The following is a 14,548-nucleotide window of genomic DNA, read 5'->3' as shown; positions in this document are numbered from 1 at the left end:
TAATAAAATCCAGCAATTAGTCTTACTGAGTAAGAATTATAAAATAAAGCCTAGTTTTCAAGGAACTCAGTTTATTGAGTGAGATAGAAATAAAGCCAGATGAGAGTATCCACATACAGCAGTGACTAGGAGCTGTGGGTGTTGGTGTAAGATAACTTACATTTCAATATATAGTAATAAATTATTGAACATAATCTTTTTCTGCCCCAGTTTCTTTATCTATTATACAGAAATATAATGGGGCTTAAATATAATCATATATGTGAAAATTAATGCAATATCTGGCACATGATAAGCATTCAGTAAATACGAACAATTGTTGTTAATAACATGGTGTATGCAGAATATCAATGTGCTATGGGATAGGAGAGAAAATTGACATGTATTTTATGCTTATTATGTTCCTGGAACCATGCAGCATACTTGGGGCAGTTCACAATAGACATAAGATATGATGTGAAATAATTAAAGAACAATTAAATGCAAATCTGTGTGATAGTGATTACGTTTTTTAATAAGCTAAATCAGTGTAGGACGTGATAAGGTCTCTGTTACTGTACTCCAAGTATAATCATTAACTTTGAAGAAAGCAGTACGGGAAGACTGGAGATCAGCACCTGGGTAAGAGCATAGCACAGAATGTACTATTTGGATAATTGAAGGTTTTTTACCTGGTTTGATAAAGAATTGTATGTAGAGACCAAGAGATTAGACAAACTCTCACAGGGTGCTTCTTGAGATGTCTGTCAGGTAGTAGCATGATATATTGTGACTTCCTCACCGTCTTTGTGTCTCTGATTATTTGGTAAAAGGTGGACAGTGTTACCTGTCCCATAGAGATGGAGTAGGGATTAAATGACTTGCTACAAGAAAAGTGCTTAAAATAATGCCTGGCAAATTCTTTTCTAATCTAGTTGAATTTAAATTTATTATATTGATATAGAGTTTTTTAATTTTAACCATGATTTAATTTAACATAGTGTGTGGGTCTCCATCATTGAAATTAAATGGTGTTACTGCTTTTAGATTAAATTGTCCAAAAATGTTTGATTTTATCACATGTTTCCAAATACAACAGTTGTTAAAGATATTCTGAATATCAACTCAAAATTGTTTACTGCTCATAAGAATTTGTTGATGCTTCATTTATGTTAAAATGTCACTTTTTATGTTGTTTTCGCAAGGGTGCTGGTGGAATTGAACCTAGAAAATAATTTAGGGAGAGTTTGTGGAAAGTCCTAAATGCCTTCAAAACAAATTTTGCTGTCTCTAAAATTGGTGGAAAGTGAGAAGAGAACCTTGAAAGTATTGAGCACACTTTTTACTGTATCAGCACTGGGGATGGAGTGCCTGGGTGGCTCAGTTGGTTAAGTGAATCTGCTTTGGGGTAGCTTTGAGGCTGTTAATGAAGATGGGAAAAAGGAATGGGTTTGTCAGCAAGGACAGGGTAACAGAGAGGGAGTAACTTAGTAACAGTATGATGATTTGCAGCTGGTATTTGAGGACACAAAGCTTAATGACTTTCCTACTCAATTTTGTAAGTGAAATGTTTTTAAAAAAATTTTATGTCATCCTAGCAACTAATTAGAGGAGTATTAGAAGAGCCTCTTGACAAATTTCCAATACTTATTAAAATATTCCTGTAGGGTAACTATTCCTGTGCTAAAGAGTCTATAATAAAAACTTCTCTAGAATGTAAAGCTACAAGAGAGTAGGGACTTTCTGTTTGTTTTGTTTCCTCCATATCTAGATTAGTGCTGGTCCGTAGTAGTCGGTACATGTTTTTTTGATAGAGACAGTAGAAAGAAGCACCGAATGAGGATCCCCCCCCTTTTTTATTTAAAATAAAGATATTTATTTACTTATTTGACAGACAGAGGTTACAAGTAGGCAGAGAGGCAGGCAGAGAGAGGAGGAAGCAGGCTTCCTGCAGAGCAGAGAGCCCGATGTGGGCTCAATCCCAGGACCCTGAGATCAGGACCTGAGCCGAAGGCAGAGGCTTTAACCCACTGAGCCATCCAGGCGCCCCTAAGGATCTCATTTGGCTGACAGAATCTTGCTGAGGTTTCCCGATGACTTGTGGCAGGTTGGTAGAATTTTGATACATTAGCTTTCCTTGTCTTTCAGTTCCAAATTCTCCACGCCTTGGGCCCAAGGTAGAAACTATTGCTCATCTAATCATCGTTGCCAATGATGATGCATTTGGAACGCTTCAGCTCTCAGCACCCGTTGTTCGAGTGGCAGAAAATCATGTCGGACCCATTATCAATGTGACTAGAGCAGGAGGAGCCTTCGCAGATGTTTCTGTGAAGTTTAAAGCCGTGCCAATCACTGCAGTTGCAGGTGAGAGAAGACCTCCAAGGGGCAGTGAAGTGTTTTGGAGGGAAATTATATCCTTAATTAACAAAAGCCGCTTACAGATGTAGTTAGAAAAATCAACCAGAAAGCAGTAATTTTCTTGCATCTTTTAAAAGGCAAAAGTGTAGAGCTTTGATCATGTATTTAGGACACGATTTTGCAGAATTTTTTTGAAAAATGTCCGCAAAACTGTATATGAATTTTAAAGGTAAAATGACCCAAATGTGCACAAACCATTGAAAAGTAAACTGGGGGAAGAATTGTTAGGCTTTCTCTGTGTGTACTTTTTAGTCATTTGAAAGGGATTCATGTGGAAATGATCCGAGGAATGCCGGATAAAATGTGCAGCTGCATGGTTGCCCTGCTTGGCAACACTCTTGCCTCTCAACCCATTTATCTTGCTTGTTTATTTATTTATGAAGAATGTGGAAGAGGCAATGGCTAGCATTAACTATTCTATGTAAGCAAAATGATTTCACTGCCAAATTGCAAACATTTGGAGACTGCCTTTTTATTGGTGCTGTCACAGCATCTAGAGGGAGATCTGCCTGAGAGCTATTCAGTTAGAATCTTTCTGTCATGCGCTTGAAGACACATGAATGTGAACGGATAGGATAACACGTTTGATATTTTTAAATAAATGATATTTGCTTGAAAAGATAATAAACAAGGCTCGCCTAGTCCCTAAGTACGTGTGTTGCGGGCACGCAGGCAGGGTGCGTAGCCTAGAGGAATGAATGCCTGACTGTAGGGGGCCCTACACAGGGCTCAAGAGTGGGAATGAATCAGTGTTCTCGGAGATTAGCCTTACGCTTCATAAGGAGGCGCTCTCCATTCCCTTCCCACTGTTTGACCAGAAACAAAGCTACCGCCAACATGAGTAGTATGTGGTAACAGCTTTTAATCCAGTTTTTTTTTGTTTTTGTTTTTGTTTTAAATGAAAGCCCATAGTTTCCAGCAATAACATTGATGAGTTAGACATGTCTATAACTGTACCGCAGTGGAACATATCTTTCTAGTGAGGTCAGAATTTCAGTTTTGTTCTTTGGTTTAAAAGATTGTGCACATTTTCTTTCTCTTTTGTAGATGAGGGGTTATCTTGTTGTAATGGATGACTCTCTATATTTTTGTCTATGTCCATATCTATATCATAGCTATATCATCTATGTCTGCATATGACAAAAAGAAGAAATTATGCATACATCTTTCTAAAAATGAAAGGATAAACTTGAACACCCTTCGGAGGTCTTTTTCATTATTTTATGATCTCAAACCTGTTTTTTCTGGCAAGAGAGAAAAAATCATTTTGTTTAGAATATATGTAGTCAATATCCTCAAAAAAGCTTTTCAAGTATATCTGTAGAATTTGGTAGGTCCTAGAATTTTACTAGTATATGGCATGTTTATTATCATATTTGGGACTAAGTCTTAACATTTTGCTTTTTATCTTCATAGGTGAAGATTATAGCATAGCTTCATCAGATGTGGTCTTGCTAGAAGGAGAAACCAGTAAAGCTGTGCCAATATATATCATTAATGACATCTACCCTGAACTGGAAGAATCTTTTCTTGTGCAGTTGCTGAATGAAACAACAGGAGGAGCCAAACTAGGGGTATTAACAGAGGCAATCATTATTATTGAGGCCTCTGATGACCCCTATGGATTATTTGGTAACCAAACTAGTTTGTGTCTTTTCTGTAACTTGTCACTATAGACCATATATTTCTTCATTTTTAGGGACTTAGAATCAATTTGATCATGTTTCCCTTTTTTTACTGGCTGATACCAATATGTAGGATATCCGTGCACCCTCCTAGCAGTGGTTAGTGATTAATAAAAAAAGAAATCAGCATCTTAGCATAAATACAGAAGGGAAAAACTTTTAGGCTTGTAAGTCAGATCTGGCTTCTAGATGTGTTTTGTGGAGCTTAGACAATTCTTTCAAAAATTAATTTACGTAAATTTACACAAAAATCTAGATTTTTCGCCTTCTCAATTAGCAGGAAATCTGGCAACATTGAGCCTCCCTTCCTGCATAGCATCAGTTGTGGGAACAAAATAGCAGCTGCCTCTTTGGACCAGGCTTGCACTGTGCAGTTAGCCACAAAACTCACTAGACCCACTACCCTCATGACTGGTACAGGCCTGACTGTTGTGGGATTCTTAATGATTTCTGCTTCTGTCATAATGAATAATAATGTGGAGATTTTGTCAGACCTGACCAATTAGTATCACAGCATGTTAGTCTGATTTGGGGGATTTAGCTATTTATATTCAGGCTGTGTAGGGGGAAAAAAAATCAGCTATTGGATGATAAGAATTCTGTGTTGCCTCAGTTTCACTTTGTATTTGAAATTAACTCTGTTCTGCCCATTAGGTTTTCAGATTACTAAACTTATTGTAGAGGAACCTGAGTTTAACTCAGTGAAGGTAAACCTGCCAATAATTCGAAATTCTGGGACACTCGGGAATGTTACTGTTCAGTGGGTCGCCACCATTAATGGACAGCTTGCTACTGGTGACCTGCGAGTTGTCTCAGGTAATGTGACCTTTGCCCCTGGGGAAACCATTCAAACCTTGTTGTTAGAGGTCCTGGCTGACGACGTTCCGGAGATTGAAGAGGTGAGAGGAATGGCTAGTATAGAATGACACTGTAAATCATACCTTGTCTTATAGTGACTAGAACAGATGGCTGTTGTTGTGTATTTATAGAAAATGTCAAGTTAATTATTTCTGCAAGAATTTTCAAAATATGGTAGTGTAAAAGTGATTTTTATAGATAAAAACTAGAATATTCTAGGAAAAGGTCTGGTATGTATCACAGTTCACTAGTGTAGATTTTTTTGTATAGTTACACTGTATTTTTCCACATTTTTATTAAATGATTAAATATATATCTTTATATATTTAACATAATATAATATAAATACAAATAACATACATTTTTCCATATAAACTCTTAATTTGTATCTAGACTCCCTCTTAGCTTGAGTGTGAGCCAGTCGATCTTAATTAAATTTAGATTTTGATTTTCTACTTATTCACTTATTTGTTCTTCAATAATTTAAAAATTTACTATATGACAAATACCATTCTAGACATATCTGCCTGATACTTATTTTTCATGGTGAAGAAGCTAGGTGGCAAATAAAAATAGAGTCTCAGTGAAAAAGTTGATTCATTACTAACATATATTAACTGAAGATAATTTTACATTATGAAATTCAAATATTATGAAATCCTAGGTGTCATTAAATTACTTTTAATAGCATTTATTCTTTAATAATATCAGATTTCATAGAAGGGAAGTCCATAATATTTCATTTGAATGCTAATTGTGTTTTTCAGTTCTAAAATATTAGGTATTAGTTAATACATATAAAACATTTCTCTTTCCTTCTCTCAAATTTTTGGTAGCATTATGATAGGACATCTTTAAATTTTGTCAGAGGATTTCCATTTAAGATAATGTGGGAAATAAGGCATAGATTAGCTACTTAAGAAACATACATGCAATATTTTACCTAAATAAAAAGCTGTATAGAACAGACATACAATGTTTTATTGAAATGGTAACTATAATAAGGATCTTAAAGTTGATTTGCAAGATTATATACCTGAATATTAAGGAATTTAAATGGCCTGTTATGTATAATTGTGCTTTATTATTAAAAGTCAGTAATGTATTATTCTGTTACATGTTGGATTTGTAAATGTATTGGGGGAGTTTCATTGAGTCCATTCATATTACATTATATTTTATCCTTGTCCTTGTATGGATAATATGTCTGATTATCCCCCACCTGCATCATTGTTATTTTAATTTCAGAACTAGGATTCTGTTAAGGAAATTTTCACTGTATTTTTAGGTTATCCAAGTGCAACTAACTGATGCCTCTGGTGGAGGTACTATTGGGTTAGATCGAGTGGCAAATATTATTATTCCTGCCAATGATAATCCTTACGGTACAGTAGCCTTTGTTCAGTCGGTTTATCGCGTTCAAGAACCTCTGGAGCGAAGTTCCTGTGCTAACATAACTGTTAGGCGAAGGTATATGGAACAATGGCTTACATCTATGGGGGAATGGAGGTTGTGGGTGGTGGGAAACGACTTCTTGTGCAATTAAATAATTCCGGTTTGGTGGTTGTTACATAATGTTAATTATTTTATAGGTTTGGTAATTTGTTAATTGAATTATGACTATGTGTATGAAGAGCCCAGTATATTTATCATACTTATTATTAGTGAAATAGATAATAGACTATAGATCACTGGGCTTTCTAGCCACAGAAAGTTATTGCTTTAATCTAGGATTTGTATGAATTAGAACTTAAATACAACTAGCTTCCAAATTAAAGAATATTTAAATGCTGTATGAAGTGGGTGGTTTTCAGGTTGTTTTTTCTCCATGTGTGTGTGAGGCAGTATAAAGTTCACTGAACTCCTTCAGAAATAGAAAATAAGGGGTCTTGGGAATTTGTGGCAAGTACTTACATTTTCTTAATATGCATTCCTGCTATTACCATTATTACCTTGTTTAAGTGAAATCTGGTAATGAGAATTCATTTTCTAATTCTGTTTGATAATTCTGAAATGGATATGATTTGCATATCATGCAGGATATCTTTACAGCTTGGTTAAAAATAACTATTGCTTAATTGAAAACTAGCATGATTCCCTTATATGAGAAAATAAAATGTTGAAAGACAAATATAATTAAGAAACATGGATGTGTTTGTACTATTACTTTCTATATTTAAAAAAAAAAGTGAGAAACGAAGTCAGTATTTTCCTTTTCTATGTAATCCACAGATTGCTTTGAGTGCTTAACCTGTCTTTTAATTGTCGCTCCACTTTTTAGCGGAGGGCACTTTGGTCGGCTGTTGTTGTTCTACAGTACTTCTGATATTGATGTAGTAGCTCTTGCAGTCGAGGAAGGTCAAGATTTACTGTCCTACTATGAATCGCCAATTCAAGGGGTACCTGACCCGCTGTGGAGAACTTGGGTGAATGTCTCTGCCATGAAGGAACCCCGGTATACCTGTGCCACATTGTGTCTCAAAGAACACGCATGCTCAGCGTTCTCTTTCTTCAGTGCTTCTGAGGGCCCTCAGTGTTTCTGGATGACATCTTGGATCAATCCAGTGGTTAACAATTCGGACTCCTGGACCTACAGGAAAAACATGACCAGGGTAGCATCTCTGTTTAGCGGTCAGGCTGTGGCTGGGAGTGACTATGAGCCTGTGACAAAGCAGTGGGCCCTAATGCTGGAGGGTGATGAATATGCAAATCTCACGGTTTCTATTCTTCCCGATGATTTCCCAGAGATGGATGAGAGTTTTCTAATTTCTCTCCTTGAAGTACACCTCATGAACATCACAGCCAGTTTTAAAAACCAACCAACCATAGGACAGCCAAATACTTCTACAGTTGTCATAGCATTAAATGGTGATGCCTTTGGAGTATTTGTGATCTACAGTATTAGTCCCAATACCTCAGAAGATGGCTTATATGTTGAAGTTCAGGAGCAGCCCCAGACCACAGTGGAGCTGATGATTCACAGGACGGGGGGCAGCTTAGGTCAGGTGACAGTTGAATGGCGTGTTGTTGGTGGAACTGCTACTGAAGGTTTAGATTTTATAGGTGCTGGAGATATTCTGACTTTTGCTGAAGGTAAGTGATGGTTCTAGATGGATTTTAGTTTCCCCTGGCAAAGTCATCATAGTTAATTTTTATGATAATGTTCATAAGAATTCTTACTGTTTAGATTCTTGCTAATATATACAAGGGCAGTGTAGTTTAAAAAAGAAGCTAGTTAGCTTGTTAATGGTTGACCCATGATATATGTAGACTGATGAGCATCTTTGTAAGTTTATTAGAAAGATAATGTTTTCAGGGAATGTATGGACTTTATTCCTTTATAGTGCTGGCAGTGCCTATAAGGAAACAGAGGCAACTCTAAGGCAAATTCTAATTTTGAAAGGGAAGTTACCCAAGTTCATACTATTTATACTTTAAAATTATTTTCATTGATGATTTATCCTGATTTGTCTAGTACATGTAAAATTTTCCTAGTTCATACTCATTTTCCTAGCTTCTGATACTTCTGACCCATGAGAATCTTCAGTGAAAATAATTTGTAAGTATAAATAGTATGAACTTTGATGATTTCATTCATATTAAATTAAGCCTAGGGCTAGATTGATTGATAATAATGTTCTTAGGCTTGAAGGGGTAACTACTGTAAATTTTCCTGAATAATATAACTTGGCCCACAGATTAGAATTAGGGTCAGATTCACTGATTCTTTTTCAGGACTGGTTGAATCATCTAATATTTGGAAGTTTGGAAAGTTCATTTGTTTAAAATAATTATCTTCGAGTGGGGGAAAGTTATCTTTATTAAGATTATTGTTTAAATCCCCATTTGGGCAATTAAGGATTCCATATAGTTTTTAGCATAGTGTTTTTCTGATTAAAAAAACATATGCATATAAGAATCTCATGATATCCCCAAAGAAAGAAGGAAATAAGTGTTATTCACAATTCCATGTCTTAGAGCAATTCATTGCATCTTTTCTTGTTCAACTTTTTTGCATATACTGTTTTTAGAAATAGTAATTGAAGGTCATGATCATGATTCATATGTAGTATACTTTTTGAAATATCTAATAAGCATTATGTTTTAGAGTAAATTTTTAAATTAGCATATCACATTTCTATAATGGCTATTTCCTAAATATTATTTTGTTAATGATGGAATATGATATGCTTGGTGGAGCTGGGGTACAGATTGGTATTTGGTAACATTTCTCCTTATTTCAAAGGAAATTTCAAAAAAAATTTAATTAGGATGACTGGAGGTAAAAATTTAAATTTAAAGTTAGATTTTCCAGTAGTTTTAATAATTATAAAAAGTTTCCATATAAATATCATTATACAAATTAGTATTACCTTGAATTGTAACTTAGCACACAAAATGGCCTATATTTAATAGCTAACTTAGATTCTTAGATAATCTATAGTCTCTTGAGGCAGTCTTGATACTGTGAATTGATGAAATCCAGCAAGTTCATGAGAGAACATTCATTCCTAATGCCTTTCTCCTTTTTCTTGCTTTTTCTCATCTCACCCTTTCATCCTCTTTCCAGAAAGTGACAAAGAATTAGGTAGAGGACAATAGGCTGAACTGCAGAAGCCCTGTTGGGTTTAGGGTGTTCACTTCTGCTCCATGTTCTAGTGGGGTCCTAGACCAAATTGAAAAGTAGATTGCTTGAGTAGATTGAATTCCTTTTCTGCCTCCTTCCTTCATTGGCCCATATCCTAGAAATTGGTACTTGATCTGTTCTAGTTATCTGAAGACTCATCTCATTCAGGCTGGTTCTTAGACTCGGAATTTGCCATCCCTTTCCTGTTTGCCATTTTGACCACCATTCCCTAAGTGTTCCTGGTCTTTTAGGGAAGTATTGACTTGATCACCTGAAGACAATTATTCACAGGAATGCCAGAATGAGAATGAGACTCCATTCACCGAGAAAGAAAGAGAGAGAGAGAGAGAGATGTTTTTCAACAGAACATACCTTAGATGCCCTTTCCCTAGCCGTGTCACTGTTCTAGGCTAAAGACCAGGGACAAAACTACGGTTCTTTGGTTCTTTGAAGTAATTCTACCCTTTAAAATTTTCCATAATTCAAAATGTTCTTCTCTACAATCTGTCCATATTAATAAAATTTTAGTGTTTTATATGTAAAAGGATATATAGATTAACATATGTGGTTTGCTTTTAGTTACACTAATATTGCTTATGATATTCATTTACATATTTTTACTTAACTTTTTAAAGTGGAAGTAATTTGGGGTCTTTGTGGAGTCTCTATGTTGACGATTTTGTTACTTTGGTTTTTAGTTCATTAATTTTTTTATAGGTGAAACCAAAAAGACAGCCATCTTAGCCATTTTGGATGATTCTGAGCCAGAGGATGATGAAAGCATCATAGTTAGTTTGGTGTACACTGAAGGAGGAAGTAGAATTTTGCCCAGCTCCGACACTGTTAGAGTGAACATTCTGGCCAATGACAACGTGGCGGGAATTGTTAACTTTCAGACAGCTTCCAGATCTGTCATAGGTCACGAAGGTGGGTTCTTTTTCTTGTTCAGCATATTCATTCTTTCTTCCTTAGAGGTCATTTTTTGCTTATTCTTTTAAAGTTTCCAATTTTTTTTTTATCCTTTCATTATTTTGTAGAGCTGTGTTATGTTAGTATGCCTGAAACTTAGCTGGGAAAGGGGTCTGTAGTGAACTGTTTAACTACTTAGGAACCTTGTAGATTCTAGCTTGCTTCCCCCCACTGATGTGGTTTTAGGAAGTTAGTCACACTTGGGATGCTCAGCTTTCTTATTAGATAAATGACAAGAAATATTGCTTCATAGGTTTCTTAGTGAGGATTATATGAGATAATGAGTATAAAGTGTTTGTCACAGTTCCTAGCAAGCATATATGTACTTAGTGGTAGTTCTTGATATTAAACAGTGAAACACTGGCTCCTTGTTCAAAACAAGTAGTAGTTTGTAATTGGAGAATATTTTATAGTGTGTTGTTATATTTTTATGAATGAAGTGCCAAACTAGAAAAAAATTAGAAAATGTCCATTTTTTTCTTAAAAAATAAAAATTTTCTTGAATCTTAATATTTACATATGTAGGATTTTGCAAATGCAGGCTAATTTTTTGCATTTTAGTAGTATTTTTTGGTCTTTGAATAGACCTGTTCGATATAAAACTTGTGTTTAGTAGCCTGTGTTTCACTATAGTCTGTGTTTAGAAATAAGAATAAATAAGTGTACCTCAGAAAGAGAAGAAACAACAAGGATCCAGATCATGTATTTGGACTTCTATTTTACAGATGAGAAAACTGAGACACAGAGAGATTAGGTGTCTTGACAAGGTCATCCAGCTTGTTAGTTGCTGTGCTTGAAACTAAATATGTTTTAGTGTGCATTACCTTCTACTTCACTGTACTCCCAACTTGTGAGTTTATTTAGCTTACCAATGCAAATGTCTGACCTATTTTCCAACACTCTTTCCTTTTTATCAGTGGTTCAGAATCTCATGTTGTCACAGCAATAGTGAGTAAAAATGACTAACAGGTTGCTCTAAGTCCAATCTAAAGATAGATCAGCAACTTTCAAAAAGTTACTTGTAATATAAGTAAAAAAGTCACTGTAGAAGTTAATGTTAATAATAATGACTGTTTTCCAGACAGAAAACACATCCGTTATTACACTTAATTTGAACAACAGCCCTATAAAGTGGGTGTAATGGTATACATCTCATATTCTCATAAGGAGAGTGAGTTTCTGAGAAATTAAGTTTTTCACAGTGGAGCTTAATTAACTCTAGTGCTGTCTGAATCCAAATCCTATATAATATATAAGGAAATTTATGAAAAGAAATTAATGTTTTGCTTGAACTTAAGCTGCTGCAGAACTCAGCATTTCAAGAACTATTTAATTGGCAAATATTTCAAGTGATTTGAGTTGGAAGAATAATGACTTTGAGTAACAATGTTTGTGTGAGAGAACCCAACTTATGAGACAACCTGACTATATCTCATGTTAGAGGTAGAAATTAGATTTTTAGAGATAATAGTTGAGCTCAGGAAAATTAATAGGATCTTTGTGGATAGAGGAAGAAAAGCAAGGTGTCAAAGATAGACCCCACATCTAGCCTTGTGGAACACAAGACTAAGGTGCTGGGAAATAAAAAAGACCTTTTTGGAGACAGAAGGCTCTCTGCCAGAGAAGGGAGGAAACCAAGATAAGAGTATGTTTTCATCAATAAACAGAAAGAAAGTAATCACTGTGTCTCAGGCTAACACAGGCAGCCCGTGAGATTAGATTCCCAAATGGGCGGGAGGAGACAAGGGTAACTGTAGAGGATTTTAAAGGAGAACTTGGGATAGGAAGCAAGTTTCTAAGAACGTAGAGATATTTGGGCAGTTTTCGAAGTAGGGTCTTCAAGTCAGTGCCCATCTACAGTGTTTGCTACTGATTTGTGGCAAGATAAGTTTAGAGGTTCAAATACGCCTTTCTAGAAACTTCTATAACATTTTCATTTTGCTGATATTCAAAAGCATTGTCTATGGGCTTATGATTTATCTGTCTTTATGGTTTTGGTTTTTGGTTATTTTTTTTTTTGCAAAGGGGAAAAACGATTAGTAATTAAAGTAAATGGCCTACATGTGTTATTGGTAAAAATTGTGCATTATCATATTACTCTATGAGCATGGGTTTGGTACCAGAAATAAAACACTGAACTGCTTTCGTTTCTTTCATGTGTGCTCCCTAGATTTTTTCATATTTTCTCAATAAAAATTGGGGTGAATTTTTACCTTTTCTTATTTTCCTATACCTTTATTCCCAAGTTTTTTTTTCCTAGAGTCTAAATTAATTTTCTTTTATCAAAAACATTATGTTGAACCTCAGTGATTCAGAATTTTGTGTGTGTTTTTTATGTTACCACAAGCTTGCACAGAGAAATGTGTACCAAGCGTATCTGTTTACCAAAGTGGTTTAATGAAAACTTCATGGGGATTCAATGAAAACTGCTAAAGAAACAGGGTAAAAAAAGTCATGCCATGTGATCGTAAGCAATGTTTAACCTGCTTTTGGCCTAGTGTCGGAGTTTGATTTATGAGGTTAGATTTAAAATGTGGACCATGCTGAACTTCTGGCTCTAGAATACATGTTCAGTTCATGGGGAGGAATTGTCTTAGTGTTTAACAATGTGCTGAATTCTGTAGAATTCTATTTCTCTTTTTTGTGCTAAAGAGATTGGACAGATGCCCAGTGGTAAATATTACTTTTTTTCCAATGGAATGGGAAAATTTAAAAAATATGGGACAATAGATTTTTACTGTGATTGAAAACTATGTATAAATGTGTCCTTTATAAATCCGTGTTAGATGTTTCACTTAGTCATCCAACTCAACAGCATCATAATCATCGTGTCATATTCAGTGGATTTAAAATTCTGCCTTTTTACAGAGACAGTTTGAATCTTTTTTAGGCAAAGACTTGAACAAGAAATGCATTTCTTTTTAAAAATAAAGAGGTGCTATATTAGAAACACAACTTTTTTCTTAATTGTTTATATTGATAGTTCATGTTGCACACTATTCATATCCCTGTAATTAGTTTAAATGATTTTCTGTCTATTGCAGAGGGCAGTTAATTCAGATGGCCCATGTGTAGCATGTATACATGTATCTATTATGTATACATGTATCTATTAAAATATATTTCCTGGGTTTAAATTTTCCATTATTATTACAGTGTAGTTGATATTTGTCTCTTTAAATTATTTTTTTATTTTTTTATTAACATAAAATGTATTATTAGCCCACGGGTACAGATCTGTGAATCACCAGGCTTACACACTTCATAGCACTCACCATAGCACAAACCTTCCCCAGTGTCCATAACCCAACTACCCTCTCCCTACCTCCCCCACCTCAGTTTGTTTTGTGAGATTGAGTCTCTTACGGTTTGTCTCCCTCCTGATCCCATCTTGTTTCATTTATTCCTTTCCTACTCCCCAAACCTATATGTCTCTCAACTTTCTCATATCGGGGAGATCACATGATAATTGTCTTTCTCTGATTGACTTATTTCGCTAAGCATAATACCCGATATTTGTCTTTTAGAAAAACTCTTGGTTTGTTTTGGGATCAAATAGACTAAATACTTAGTGTTATTAAGTTACATTTTATGTTTATATTTCTTAATCTGAATTAAGCTAGGCCTAGATGCTATATAATAGATCATCTGTTTTAGAGGTAAAAGCCCAACTTTTAATGGACTCTGAATTTTATATCAATATGGTCTTCCAGGTATGTTGTCAGACTCTTCTCTGGGTAAGGGTCCTATTTAGGCTTTCATCCTGGGCAAATGCTAGAAGACAGTGTAGTATCTAGTAAAATATTTATAAGAAAATTATAACCTACACTTTCTAGGACATTCCTTTTATCCTTTCCTTTATATTTAAAAGACTAAGCACTTGTTTCTCAGTTTTCCTTTTTCTACAACTGTTCTTTGACTCCTCATCCAGGTAGAGGGTAACTTTCTGGTAATTTTTCCAGAAGATATTTTATTTATTTATTTATTTTAAAAGATTTTATTTATTTATTTG

General features: G+C 34.9%; 1 protein-coding gene across 1 annotated transcript in view; it reads left to right on the top strand.

Moving 5' to 3' along the window:
- Positions 1-14,548, top strand: part of ADGRV1 (adhesion G protein-coupled receptor V1) — a 545,909-nt gene that overhangs the window by 116,443 nt on the left and 414,918 nt on the right. The window contains exons 30-35 of the mRNA XM_082725840.1: positions 2,128-2,343; positions 3,814-4,029; positions 4,737-4,981; positions 6,229-6,410; positions 7,222-8,033; positions 10,285-10,494. Coding sequence (XP_082581966.1) covers positions 2,128-2,343; positions 3,814-4,029; positions 4,737-4,981; positions 6,229-6,410; positions 7,222-8,033; positions 10,285-10,494 — 1,881 coding nt within the window. The remainder of the gene's footprint in view (positions 1-2,127; positions 2,344-3,813; positions 4,030-4,736; positions 4,982-6,228; positions 6,411-7,221; positions 8,034-10,284; positions 10,495-14,548) is intronic.

The sequence above is a fragment of the Mustela nivalis genome (assembly GCF_964662115.1).
Source record: "Mustela nivalis genome assembly, chromosome: 3".
In the NCBI taxonomy this organism is placed as follows: domain Eukaryota; kingdom Metazoa; phylum Chordata; class Mammalia; order Carnivora; family Mustelidae; genus Mustela; species Mustela nivalis.
The sequence above is the reverse complement of the archived record's forward strand: the minus strand, read 5'-3'. Positions and strand labels throughout refer to the sequence as shown.